The sequence below is a fragment of the Mustela putorius genome, unplaced genomic scaffold, assembly GCF_011764305.1.
Source record: "Mustela putorius furo isolate JIRA1106 unplaced genomic scaffold, ASM1176430v1.1 tig00003869_pilon_pilon_pilon, whole genome shotgun sequence".
NCBI lineage: Eukaryota > Metazoa > Chordata > Mammalia > Carnivora > Mustelidae > Mustela > Mustela putorius.
The window spans coordinates 25,647,170-25,660,230 of record NW_025422021.1 but is presented as its reverse complement, the minus strand read 5'-3'; the positions used below and the strand labels follow the sequence as shown (position 1 = coordinate 25,660,230).

Below are 13,061 nucleotides of genomic sequence, written 5' to 3'. Positions count from 1 at the left end.
TTTTTCTGCAGTCCTTGTATAATGCTCTGAGGAATAGTCCTTTCCAGTCCTGACGTCATTTAGGATATACTCAATAGCTTTCTAGTCACTTTTGGTTCTTAAAAATACTCGTAATGTTCCAGTTTAAAGCTTTGGTTACATAAGCAGTGCATGCCTCAAATTCTCTTCTCTCCCCAGGCCCATGCTGACAGAAGCACTGAGAAGAGGGAAGGCAGGGTTTTCCGGGCTCCCACTCCCCCAGTGTATGTCAAATAGGAGGGCTACAGAAACATCAGGTTTCATCTGATTTCATGTTTTATGATGGCCACCCGCTGTTGGCTCAGTTTGGTTCCACTTTCTACTAGTGGCCTCCATCCGTGAGTCTTCTACAGTTTCATTGTTTTCTCAGAAGTGTTCTCAGCTTTACCTTCTATTGCCTCTGTTATCCAAGGGCCTTCTGCAGAGGGTTTAAATCTTAGCCATATTGCTAGTCTCACAGTTCATTTTCCCTCTTCTCTATTCCATGATCTACAGAGTTTGGGAACCACTAAAGTCTTATCCCATTGTCTTCAAAGACTACTCCTTCCCAGGAGTACTACATGACTGGATAGGCCAATTCGGCTACCACCAAACTGTCCAGTATACCCTAGGCACCTTAGGGATTCACTAGAAGTGTTTCCTGTCCTCCTAGGATCACGTTTTTCCACAGTCTCACTCTCTACATTCTGCTGTGTTGTGATGGTAACACCAAGGTAGTCTGCTGATTGTACTGCTCTGCAAGTATCCAACAGGGAGTGAAATGCCAGTCTTTGCTTCACTCATGCAGTTGCCGTATAGGAGTTGGGTGAAGGAAGAAAGGAGGTGTTCAATCATGCCTAATCCATAGGCGAGGACGGGGAGCTCTACCACTACTAACGCAGCGCAACGAAAAGAGTATCTGAAATTCCCTCTTCAGTGAAACACATGATGTGCTCTTTCTTCTGAATCTGGGGCGCTTCGCTGAGTGGCCTGGTACAAATACCTCAGCATTTACTAAATGGTGTTTTCAAGAGAGAGATAATGTGAATTTGACTAAATGGTTACTTTAGTAACATTAAAAATTAACATTGTATCATTTAGAAACCTTGTTTGTCATAAGCCATCAACCATTTCTAATGTTTATCTGTTGTGCTGTGACCTCCAAAGAACTTTGTCAATTCCCAAAGCGTGTGAAATAACAGTTATGATTTACTAGACTACTAGACTACTGTGCTTAGTCTGGTACTAAAAATATTTCCTTCATAAATGCTGTTTAAAACCCCTTCAAAATATGTCTGCTTAAATCTCATCATTCTGCCAGGGATGCTTTTCTTTAATACTAATTTTGGTAGCTAATTGTGAGTTACTCATTTTTTCATTCAACCAACATGCAGTGACATCTCGTGTGTAAACAAGCCCTGGGCTTGGGGGGTGGGGAGGGAAGGGGGGCATGAACAATGATCAGAGAGCTCCGTTGCTCTTTTAGAGTCTCCATTCTAGTTGGGGGAAAAAGTGTGCAGCCAAACAAATAGATAAATTACAAATTGTGATAATTAAAGAAGCAAATAAACAGGGTGCTCCTGCAGAAAATTAATTGGAGTGGGACACTTTAAATATGGAAATGAGGGAAGAGCTCTCTGATGCAGCGATGTTTTGGCAGAGATGAGAAGTATGGGAAAGAGGCAGTCAGATGCAGGGCAGACAGAATTGTATTCCGGGTATAGGGAAAGCACTTGTTGAGGCTTTGGTGTGTGAAAGAGTATATGAGTTATTCTAGGAAATGGCAGAGGGCCAATATCCCCAGTGCTTACTGACAGAGGGGGAGAATCATGTAGGGTCTACGAGGCCCTGCTAAAGGATTTTGTTTATATTCCACAGATTGGTAAGAAACCATGGAAGTATTTAAAGACAGAAGTGAAATGAAATGATTAAATTTTTAAAAGACCACCGTGCTTTCTCAGCACAAAACAAATTACAGGAGAGCAACAGTGAGCGTAGCAAAACAATTTAGAGTGTATTGCAATTGACCCGCAGGAGATGTTGGTGATTAGGACAAGGATGGTGGTAGAGAGGCAGAGAGAGATAGATATACAGAGAATTAATTTTACAGCTAGCAAAGCCAGGATTTGTTAACAGATTAAATATAAGTGATGAAAAATAAAATGAAGTCAATAATGACTTATAGGATGTAGCAAGGAGGAGAGGCTTCTGTTTCTTTTTTTTGGTTGGTTTTTGGTTTTCGGTTTGGGGGTCTTTTTTTTTTTTTTTTTTTTTTTTGGATTGACCACCAGAGTTAGTGAGGCACCATTTATAAATGATTAAAAGGACTAAAAGGAAGTAAGACCTGGCTGGCTGACAGGGCCAGGATGAATCAGCAGTTCCACTTGCAGACATGTTTATTTAGGTGTATCTGAGACATGGCAAGAGGAGATGCCCAGTAGATGTTTGGATCCACAAGAGTGGATCCCAGAGGAGAGGTCTGGGCTGAGGTGTCACTGTTGAGGTTGTGAGTATTCAGATCACGTGCCAAATAGTAAGATGAATAAAACCATCTAGTGAATGAATAAAGGAAGGTAGGAAGGTAGAGACTAATATTTAAATATAAATTTAGGGTGAAAAACATAAACAGTGAGGTCCTGGGAGGAAAAGCAAGATAATTCAAGAAAGGAGTCTACTAGATATTCATTAAGGAAAAAATTTGTGTTTTTCACCATGGCAATTTTGGGGGAGCGACAAAAATAAAGAGCATTTCATTTTGAGAAAGAGAAACAACATATGTCTGTAAAATTTTATGTTAATTTACAGTGAGGGGAATGAGATACTTTGAACCTGGAGAATATGGGCCAAGGGAAGAACTTTTTGTTGTGTTTATAATCTTTTTACTTGTTTTCTATTTTAAAAATCTATTCAAAAGATAGGAGCCTTTAGGAGATATTATGTGAAGGTAAAACATAATCTAGTAATGAGCAAAATCATTGATGTTTCTGGAGAAAATCAAAGAACCAGACTAGTGAAGTTCTTAAGCTATGGTCTAGACTGACATACAAGTATAGATTTACCTTTTGTAGGATAAGGGTCAACTTCCTCCATTTTAATGGGATGGAAGGAGGCAAGGATTGCATAATTCCAAGAAGGTTTATAGATTTAATGCTACAAAGATGAAAGAGTTACCAATCAATTAAAAACTCTGATCGTTTAAGAATGCTCTATCCTGTCTTTTGAGGGTAAGAGTGAATTCCATTCTTTTGGGTTTCATTTATATTTTATATTTACATTTTAGTGTTAGGTTGAAATTTCTTTACTATTCACATGATGCTCTTTAAACCATTAGAAAATGAAAAAGAATAGATTGCACAAGTAATGCACAAGCCAGTGTTGATTAATATAACTTGTTATTTACCATCCTCTGTCTTCTGATAAAAGTGAATGTCTCCTGCTGCTACCCAAGCCCAAAGACCACCCTCTTCTAAGATGAAAGTTGCTTGAGAGGTCTGCTGAAGGAAACTTTATCTTTCAAAATAAGCAACTCTCCTTAAAATAAAAACAATGTTAGTTACAATATAAAATCCAATCTTTCCAATTACATATAGCAATAACTATGGCTCTTGTTTATGGGGATAAACAACCTGTAGTACATACACAATGTGTTACATGTATGTAATAAACATATATGAATGTGTGTTATATGGGTGTATATCTACATATATACATATATAAAAGCATACACATATGCTTTTAGTATAACCTGTGGTTAAACCATGTAATTTTATAGAAATAAATGTGTTTGGGATGCCTTATAACTAGCCTGAACTCCATAGTAAATCCAGGATACCAGGAAGGATATAACATATGTTTTCGAAGAGTTTGTAGTTTTAAAGGAGAGATAGTGAAGTAAACAAGTGCTTACAAGACAATGTAATCGGTTCTTCATGATAGGATGGAAAGGATCGCTGGGTTGAGGGCCAGATTCTTGGTTTCAGCTCAGGTCATGGACCCAGGGTTAATGGATCCAGCCCCAAGCTGGGCTCTGCATAGTGGGGAGTCTGCTTGAGGATTCTCTCCCTCTATCTCTGCCCCTACTCATGTGTGCTCAATCTCTCTCTCATAAATAAATAAATCTTTAAAAAAAAAATGGATGTTTAAAGTACAAAAGTCACAAAATACTAAACCTCTCCACATAGCTTTCTAGAAGAAGTGACTTGAAGACGGATTTTGAAGATGCGTACATGTTGAGCAGATGTAGAGTCCTAGCACATTTTAGTAAGAATGACAAAGATGTAAGACACAGTGAGTGTAGGAAAGCTGAGAATTAATGGTCATCTAAAATTGCAGATGAATAGAGTACAACTGGTTTTTCTCAAAATCAAATGTAGTTATTTACCATGGCATCTAACCTGTACAAATTCATTCATTCATAGCAGATTTTAGATACTAAATATCTATTAAATAGTGATTAGGTTAACTACTAGAAACTGAAAATTTGGTAGTCTGCTAAAGACACATGAAAAAATAAATGCATCTTACTTCCACAAATGCAGTGCTGCAATATTTACATAGATAAAGCTATTCTGAGTTGAATCTTTTGCCAAGCTGAGTATACCTGTTCTAAATTTTGTGTCCATCCAATGTTTTCTTGAACCATATAAAATCCAAGATTTGGCCTTAGTTAGACTTGTCAGACAATATTTCTTCGTTATTTGCAATGATTGTGATAGATCGATTGCTCCTTTTCTCAGATTTGGCAATGTGGAGGCTCTCTGGAGATTGTGACTTGCTCCCATGTTGGTCACGTTTTTCGGAAGGCAACTCCCTACACTTTCCCTGGTGGCACTGGTCATGTCATCAACAAGAACAACAGGAGACTGGCAGAAGTTTGGATGGATGAATTTAAAGACTTCTTCTATATCATATCCCCAGGTAAACATGATTTCTTCCTCTGCAGGGGAAGATAAAATTTTAAACATGCTGAATATATGTTTCATTATTGCTATTCTTCTACTAGTTTAAATAAGAACATGTTTATCACCATAATACTATAGAAAATCATTTTTGAGAAAGTTACACTATGAAGTCATTTTTCATCTAGATTGTGAAAGACTACACTTATGTCAAATGCCTAAATACTCTTTTCTTAGTTTCCTTCTTGGCACAAGAATTATGCTAGAAAAGTGGAGTAAGCAGTACATAGTGAGATCCAAATTTAGTTAATATATATTAGCTCAATTTAAGAAAAACAGTTTTTTTAAGGAGAAGTAAGCCTGCATTTCCTTGTTTCACAAATAAAGCTGGCTGTGTTGGTAAGAAATTTCGTTAATGTTTAAACAGAGATATTTTCTACTGCCTGATGATTTCCTGAAGATAGAGGCTGGTAAATTATGGAGATATTAAAGTGTATATTTTTAAAGAATATTAAATGACATAGTAAATTACTCATTAATTGATATGTGGAAAAGCATAATATAGGATAATAAAATACTACCCTACTTTAGTTACAGAGAGTAGATATGGAAATAGAAGTAAAATGTAGACTATCACTGGGTGGTAGGACTGTGATTTCATTATTTTCCTTACAGTTTTCTAAATTTTTAAAAATAAAGCATACTACTTATTTTTAAAATATTAAAAGAATTTAAAAGGAAAATAAATTTTAATAGAGAATTTTTTTAAAATTTTAAGAGTTAAAAAGGAAAAAAATAATGGGTGAGAAAATTCCATACCCAAGTGCTATGATTATGAATGATCTCATTTTTATAATTTTCTAGTAGTTTTTCAAAAAATTACATATTAAAAAAAAAACTCCCGAGACATTACATTGTTTTTTAAGGAAATAAGATATGACATTGTGAGAAGCTACAAACAAGGAGAAGACACAAGGGTCTTTAACATCTCAAAGTTTAGACAAAGAGACCAAAAGATAAATTAATACAATGGGAATTCAACTGTACTGATGAAATAATTTTTCAAGTTTTGTTTTGATAGTTTATGTTTATACCATGTAAGCACCAGTGACATTCTTATGTAACCCCAAGAACAACAACAAAAATTCATGCTCACCTCCTCGTTTTTATATTAAAACATATTGCATGGTTTGGAAAAACTAGTTTGGGTTCTGACTGACATGCTTTGATTTCTGAAAGTATATATGAGGCTGTGAAAACTCTTCTTTTATAGATAAAGAGGCAATAAGTAGTATGAACTTTCTTATTAAGATTCAGTATTACTATAGAAAAGAAAAATGAGGGCAATGCATGTATAAGCGTGTCATTAGGCAAAGGATTTTTTTTTCACACGTGTTCAGGCTTCTACTTTGTCAAGAAGCTATTGTCAAAAACACTATTTCACGCATAGATGTTTTTTTTTTTTATAGTAGAAAGCCAGTCCAGATATTCAAAGAGTTGAGTTCAGCAAGAACATGTAAAATTCGTAGCAAGGCAGTGACATTTATGTAACCTTTTCATTTTCTTTTGATAATACTTTCTGAATTCAAATCATTACTTGTAGAAACACGTAAGCTCAAATATGAAGAAAGAAGTAATGGAAGAAAAAAATGTGTTATGTGTGATTATATACAACTTATACCAGGGAATATAAGTAATTGAGAATAATTGCCACCATGTGTATTATTAGCCATTCATGATGAATATTATTTGTAAAAAGTGATGTGTTAGTCTTCTTTTGTATAATTTCCCATTGAATGAAAAAGGCAGATAAATGGTAGAACCATTTCTCAAACTGTAATGAAATGACAGCCTTTACAGTTTAAAGGGTAAGAAGGAACGCTTGCTGTCTGGAACTATTGACTTTATGTTGCTCAACAGGGACTGTTTATATATTCTGGAAAGTGTAGTTTTTGTGTTACAATAAATATCATTTAGAAGCTTACTATTCTTATGAGATGGACTCATTTAGACCTGGAAAGGTATTTTGGAATGCAGAAAGAGAACATTTGGGGAATATGCTGAAAATATCTGAGAACTTCCTAAGGAACATTATAGTGTCTCAGAAACTATCAGCATTGCTGGACATGGGACCTGCCTGCTGTAGTATGGGCAAACTGAAAACACCAAAAACACAAAACAATTAATTGCTTCTCAGTGGAAATGGAAAGGAAGTAAGCTGGAAACCAGAGCTGGACTTCAAGAATAATTCTAGCCCCGGGCAGCTTTCAGATCATCCAAAAATAGATAAAATGGGTTGTATTGGAAAATCAGGAATCTGTCACTTGTATGGTGTTGAGCCTTTTTTGAGTGAATAACTATTTAAGTCATTATTGATGGTTTCTGATACTCTTATAATCAAAATCATGGATTTCTTTGCTATCATCTAGAATTGTTGGGATTCTATTTTTCACTGCCTTGAGTAACAGGAAAGTTTGTAAAGAGAGTAGTTGGTGTCCAGGGATGGGTAGGGGGTCCATGCATGGACATCTACACTTACACTTACATCCTTTGCTATAATATACATAGACACACACAAACACACACATGTATTTATAAAAAATTCTAAAGAGCTTCTGTTGTGTTCTGTTTAATTCTCCAGACCTTCCTTGATAATCTAGCTAAGGAAATTGCTGTGATTCTTTCTAGAAGGACCTCCATGTATCTGTTAATTCGCCCAAGATGTTGGGCATCTTCTGTGAGGAAACCCATTTTTTACACCGGGGCTTCTATCACGGAATCTTATTCTTGTATGCAGCTGTTCAAAATGCAGTCTTTAAGTACTGAGCCTTCATGAGTTGAATTCTGACAACTTTGCTTCTTCTCAATATGGCCTATACAATACTACTTACCTATTTCATTGTTTGATCTCTGCTTCATCTCTGTCCTGGAAAAAACTAGGTATTCTTTCTCTCTCAATAAGGTATTCCCTGCTGTTGTGTTACCATGGCCAATCCATTATTACCACATAACACATTGTTTTATGTTTATTACATGTCTCTGTATCCAGAGACTTGCAGTTACAGTGCTTAGCAACTTTCCTGTCACTTTGCAGTCCTTGAAAAATAAATATGTGTTAAATAATTAGAAGAATCAGTGAGTGACTAAATGAATGAATGCCTTTGAAAAGGAAGCCGCTTATGTTTCATCTTTTCTGCTGAATTCTCCATGGATGTCTGGTCTGTACCAGGGGATCTCACAAGAATTGCAGCAGATTGGGAGCCTTTCCCCACTTCTCTGATCTAACCCCTGATTGAGGATTCACTGATAAAGAGATGTGAAAAGGGCTCTTCATGTAGCCATGATGTCATTCGTGTGTGTTTGCCCCCGAAACAAATGTTCCCCTGGCTTACCCGTGTTCTTAGGGTATGATAATTACACCATAATTAGAGGCCCCCACCGTGATACAGTCTTACCTCCCAGGACTAATATAAAATCAAACCGATGTGATTTAGGTAGACAACAACATTTTGTACTAAAGCAGCATAATACAAGAGCCCAAAAGCTCAAGATAACTTTTTACACATGTTGATTTTTATTTTTCTCATGACCCCCATTAATTTAAAGTGACAATGGGTTGTATAAATAACTACGTATGTGAAATTACCTTTATCTGACTTTACTTTTTCAAAATATTTACTGTGTGTCCTAATTGTCTGAGCTATGCCCATTAGCTTTAGACAACTATTGATTGAGCTGGCAGGGTCTAATTATGTCTCTCAATGGGTATATGAATGAAGAGTAGAAATACTTTGAAATAGTGTTGAAGAATACATTTCCAACATTTGTTTAGTTTGGTTTTTGGCTGCCTTTTTTAGGATGCAAATACTATAGCATCATTGATTTTTAAAGCCCTGTGGGCTCTTAAAGTCTGAGGCGGTTTTTACTAGTAATTGGGCTGTTTCAGCTTTAGGCAATCTGATTGTTCTAGCAAATCCTTTGAAATGAAGTGATGTAAGCAGAAACCACTCTTCACCGAGCACCCCATTATAAATGGCAATGATTTTTCCTGTTGGGTCACAGGGAAAAAGCTTAAGAACTTCAAAATAGAGTGTAGTCATAACACTAACTGTATATTTCGAAATTCTGGCCGTTCTATAAATACTGATTTTCTTTCAGGGGAAGGTAGATTTCTAACCTTGTATCAGTTGACACAGTGATTAGAAGCCGCTGTCCTTCCGTAACCTCCATTTGTTCTTCCTTTTCTTTTCTTTTTTTTTTTTAATTTATTTGACAGACAGAGATCACAAGTAGGCAGAGAAGCAGGCAGAGAGAGAGGAAGGGAAGCAGGCTCCCCGCTGAGCAGAGAGCCCGACGCGGGACTCGATCCCAGCACCCTGAGATCATGACCTGAGCCGAAGGCAGTGACTTAACCCACTGAGCCACCCAGGCGCCCTGTTCTTCCTTTTCTTAATGGACAGCTTGTGCTCTTGTTTTGAGCAGAAAAAAACAAATAGAAAATAGAATTTAAAGGTCCCCAAAACATACATTAAATGTATTTGTATGTAACCGGGAAAACAGCTCATTTTCCTTTGGAAATACTGTAGCATTTTGATCTGTATTCCAGATAAACAGAAACCACACATTTAGAAACACACCCTTGAACTTATTTTGAAGGTTAACTCTATTTGCTAACCTTTTAAAAATACTTTACAAAGATCAGTCCATCGAAGGCAGCCTTTGTTAAGCAGCATCTTTGGGTCATTATTAAAGTTTAAGACCTATGTTCATTTCTATCTCTTGAAATTTTTATCTATGAAATACAGATGTTTTTCAGCCTGCTGATTTTTTTAAAGATAAAATATTTAATAACCAATCCTTTGAGTGTAGGGCCTAATTTCTTTTATAAGTCATAAAAATGTGGTTCCAGGCAGATTTCATAAAGACAGGTTTTGATGTTCCCTGCAAAATGTGCAGCATGCAGATTCTTTTTTTTAATAATCCAGGGATATCAGTTTTTGTTTGGTTAACATGAACTCATCTGAAAAGTGTGCAGCAATTCTGAACATAAAGTACATTTGCGTCTATGAATTTTGTATTTGTATTATTTAACAGCTTTTCAGCAATGTCAACCATAGTATCACCAAGTGAATATGATATGATGAAGAAAAATTCTAAATCGTTTTAATAGGTTGTATTGTGATAACATGTAATTCATATATCTGGTTGACACCATGAAATGCTAAATGTGGAAGTAAGGGATGACAGCTGTTCTCGATATTGTTGGTATAATGGACAGACAACTTTTTCCTTGCTATGGTTAAAGGCTTTTGAATTCTTTAAGACATTAGGTCAGTTTTTATCATTGGTATTTTTATTGGTATTTTATGGGTGTTTATTTGTATTTTTAATAATAATGATACTTCCTTGCTTCTGTCTTCATTGGGTAAGTATTCATTAAGTTCCTGATCTGTACTATGCCAGGTAGGGGGGATACAAACACAGAAAAGATGTTGCCTTTGCCGTTAAAAAGTGAACTGTCTACATCATCACATTTAATTTGTTTAAATGAAAAATGTTATGAGGTGCTTGGTACATGAGGAGCACATTGTCAAGACTTTAAAGGGTTACTGATGTGAGCTGCCAACATTTCCTTTGATTTCTTCTTCTCACTGACAAGCATCAAAATCAAATGAATCTCTAAGTTTTTTCTAATCTACCTGCTAAGTTTTCTCAAATGTCTTGAGGTGTCCTCATTCTCCAGTCATCCCACATGCAGAGAAACCGCTGATGGGCCTCTGGCTTCAAAGCTTGGGCACTTTTCACCCACTTTCACCATATTGCTGGAGGACATTCCTAAAACTCAATTTCACTTGATCTCTCACTTATCTAACAACGTTTTATTTATTTATTTTAAATATTTTATTTATTTATTTGACAGAGAGAGAGAAAGCAAGAGAGAGGGAACAGGGGAGAGGGAGAAGCAGGCTTCCTGCTGAGCAGGGAGCCCTGTGCAGGGCTCCTTCGAACTCTTGAGCGCTTAGAATGTGCTATCACCACTCTAGATTTTCAGCACTTGTTTTTTTCACATGTATATATGCGTTTGCACATATATGTGTATATTTATTTATATTTGCATATAGATATACCTATGTATCTAGTTGTTTTTCATATTACTACTAGGAATGAACATCTTTTTCTTATTACTTGGATTTCTTCTTTTTAGTCAAATCATTTTTTCACTTTACTATTGGATAGCTTTTGTCCTTTTACATATCAGTAGATCTTTATGTATTTTGGGTACTCTGCTATATCCACTGCAAGTGTTTCCTCCCAGACTACTACCCATATTGTAAAAATTGATACACAAAAAGATTCTTTAAAAAGGAATTTAATTGTTGAAGTAAAATCTGGCCCGTTTAAGCCTTTATGGCTTTAGAGATTATTTTTTGTAAAAACATTGCCCTCCCATCCCCCCACCCCCTAGGGCTTGGCAAATTTTAGGTACTCCAGAAGTGTTTGTGATTTAATTTAAGTTCTAGTTAGTTAAATGCATGGGAATTTTTTTTTTTTTTTTTTTTTTAGGAATTCAGTGATCTCTCTGGGTCGTAATATAAGCAGAATGCCACAATCAGATGACTCTCCTTATGAAAGTATTAGTATCTTTATCCATGGAACATAAATAAAATATTAGCTTCAACAGTTACATCAGCTATAGCTAGTTGATCAGCTACAGCAGTTATAATTTTAGAGAATTCTATTAAATGAGTATATCAGTTCCCATTACAGTAATTCTTTCCAAGTATCTTGAATTGTATTCATGGTCCATAAAGTTTATAAACAGATGCTATAAATTATATTTATTGAGTGTTACAAAAATATTGAATTGGAACAGTAAGTGTGGATCATTGTATCCTCAATCTTCGATTTACAACTCAGAAATTCAGATAATTAGCCCCTCAAATGATTTTATCATTACCAAATATAGGTAGGTTCTAGAGTGAATAAATATCACTTAATTTCTAATATAGATTTATTCACAGAATTATCACTACCTTCTAGGATTTAGATACCAAAATTATTCATACATTTAGTTTCTGCTTCTTCTAACGAAACATGTGTAGCTCTAGTGTAATCATTGTGTGTGTGTGTGTGTACGCGTGCGCGCACGCGCGCACCCATACACGCGCACACCTTCTGCACTATTCTAGTTTCCAGTCAGTCAGTCCTACCCCACTTAGATTGAATGTGATAATTAATTTTCACTTCCTTAAGGCATATTCAGCTAGACAAAGTAGAAAATTGCAGTGTTTTTCAAATTGGTATAAATGATCAAGATTAGATGCATGGATTTTTACTGTTAGGAATTGGCTAAGAGCTTTTATTTGGGGTAAGAGCCTTTAATATGGATCAGATAGGATCCAGGTGCATACAGAGGCTTTCTCATACCTACTTTCATCTTGTCATCTTCAGAGTGCCCCAATTTCATTATTTAATTTTAGCATAACTAAAATTGAACAGCTTAACACTTATATAATCGGTTACATTAAATTTCAATTCTGATTCTTAACTCAATTGAATGGCTTACTCTGACACTCAGCAGCAGTCATTTACATAAAGTTATTGATGGTCAGATGGTTATAAATTGCAGATTTCTTATTTCAAATACTCTCAGGCTCAGTTCCTCACATTAGGTATTCTGGTGGATTATCTTTGCCTGGATTTCTATGTTATCATCATCTTGTAGCTATTTTAAATAAAATATGAGTTCAATTTCGGAGTTATTTACTTGCATATACTCTGTGGAAAGTAAACAGAGTCAAAGATAATCTTTAGAGAATTAGGAAACATAGTCTTTTTCAAATCCAATAATGATAGAAGGTGGATTAAACTCCTCAATGTGCTAAATTGAGGCTCCTTAAAATAATCCTTTGCAAAAATAAAACAGTACAAATAAAAAGACTAGCCATATATTTGCCTACCAGATATTAAATGCCAATGGCAGATTACCTCAGCATCCTAATAATTTACAGTCTTTTGGGAGTAGCATGTTAACACAAATTATCTAGAAAATAAAAACTCTATTATTAATAGTTACCTTTATCCAATGGGGTAGTAAGTTAGTGAGAGCTTTGCAGCAAGTCTTTGGTAGAAAAGAATGTGGGGCAATAGTTACAGGCCAGGATG

At 35.6% G+C, this 13,061-nt stretch overlaps 1 protein-coding gene across 1 annotated transcript in view; it reads left to right on the top strand.

The window, feature by feature from the left end:
- GALNT13 (polypeptide N-acetylgalactosaminyltransferase 13) overlaps positions 1-13,061 on the top strand; it is a 538,752-nt gene that overhangs the window by 375,249 nt on the left and 150,442 nt on the right. Inside the window, exon 9 of the mRNA XM_004743877.3 lies at positions 4,734-4,914. Coding sequence (XP_004743934.1) covers positions 4,734-4,914 — 181 coding nt within the window. The remainder of the gene's footprint in view (positions 1-4,733; positions 4,915-13,061) is intronic.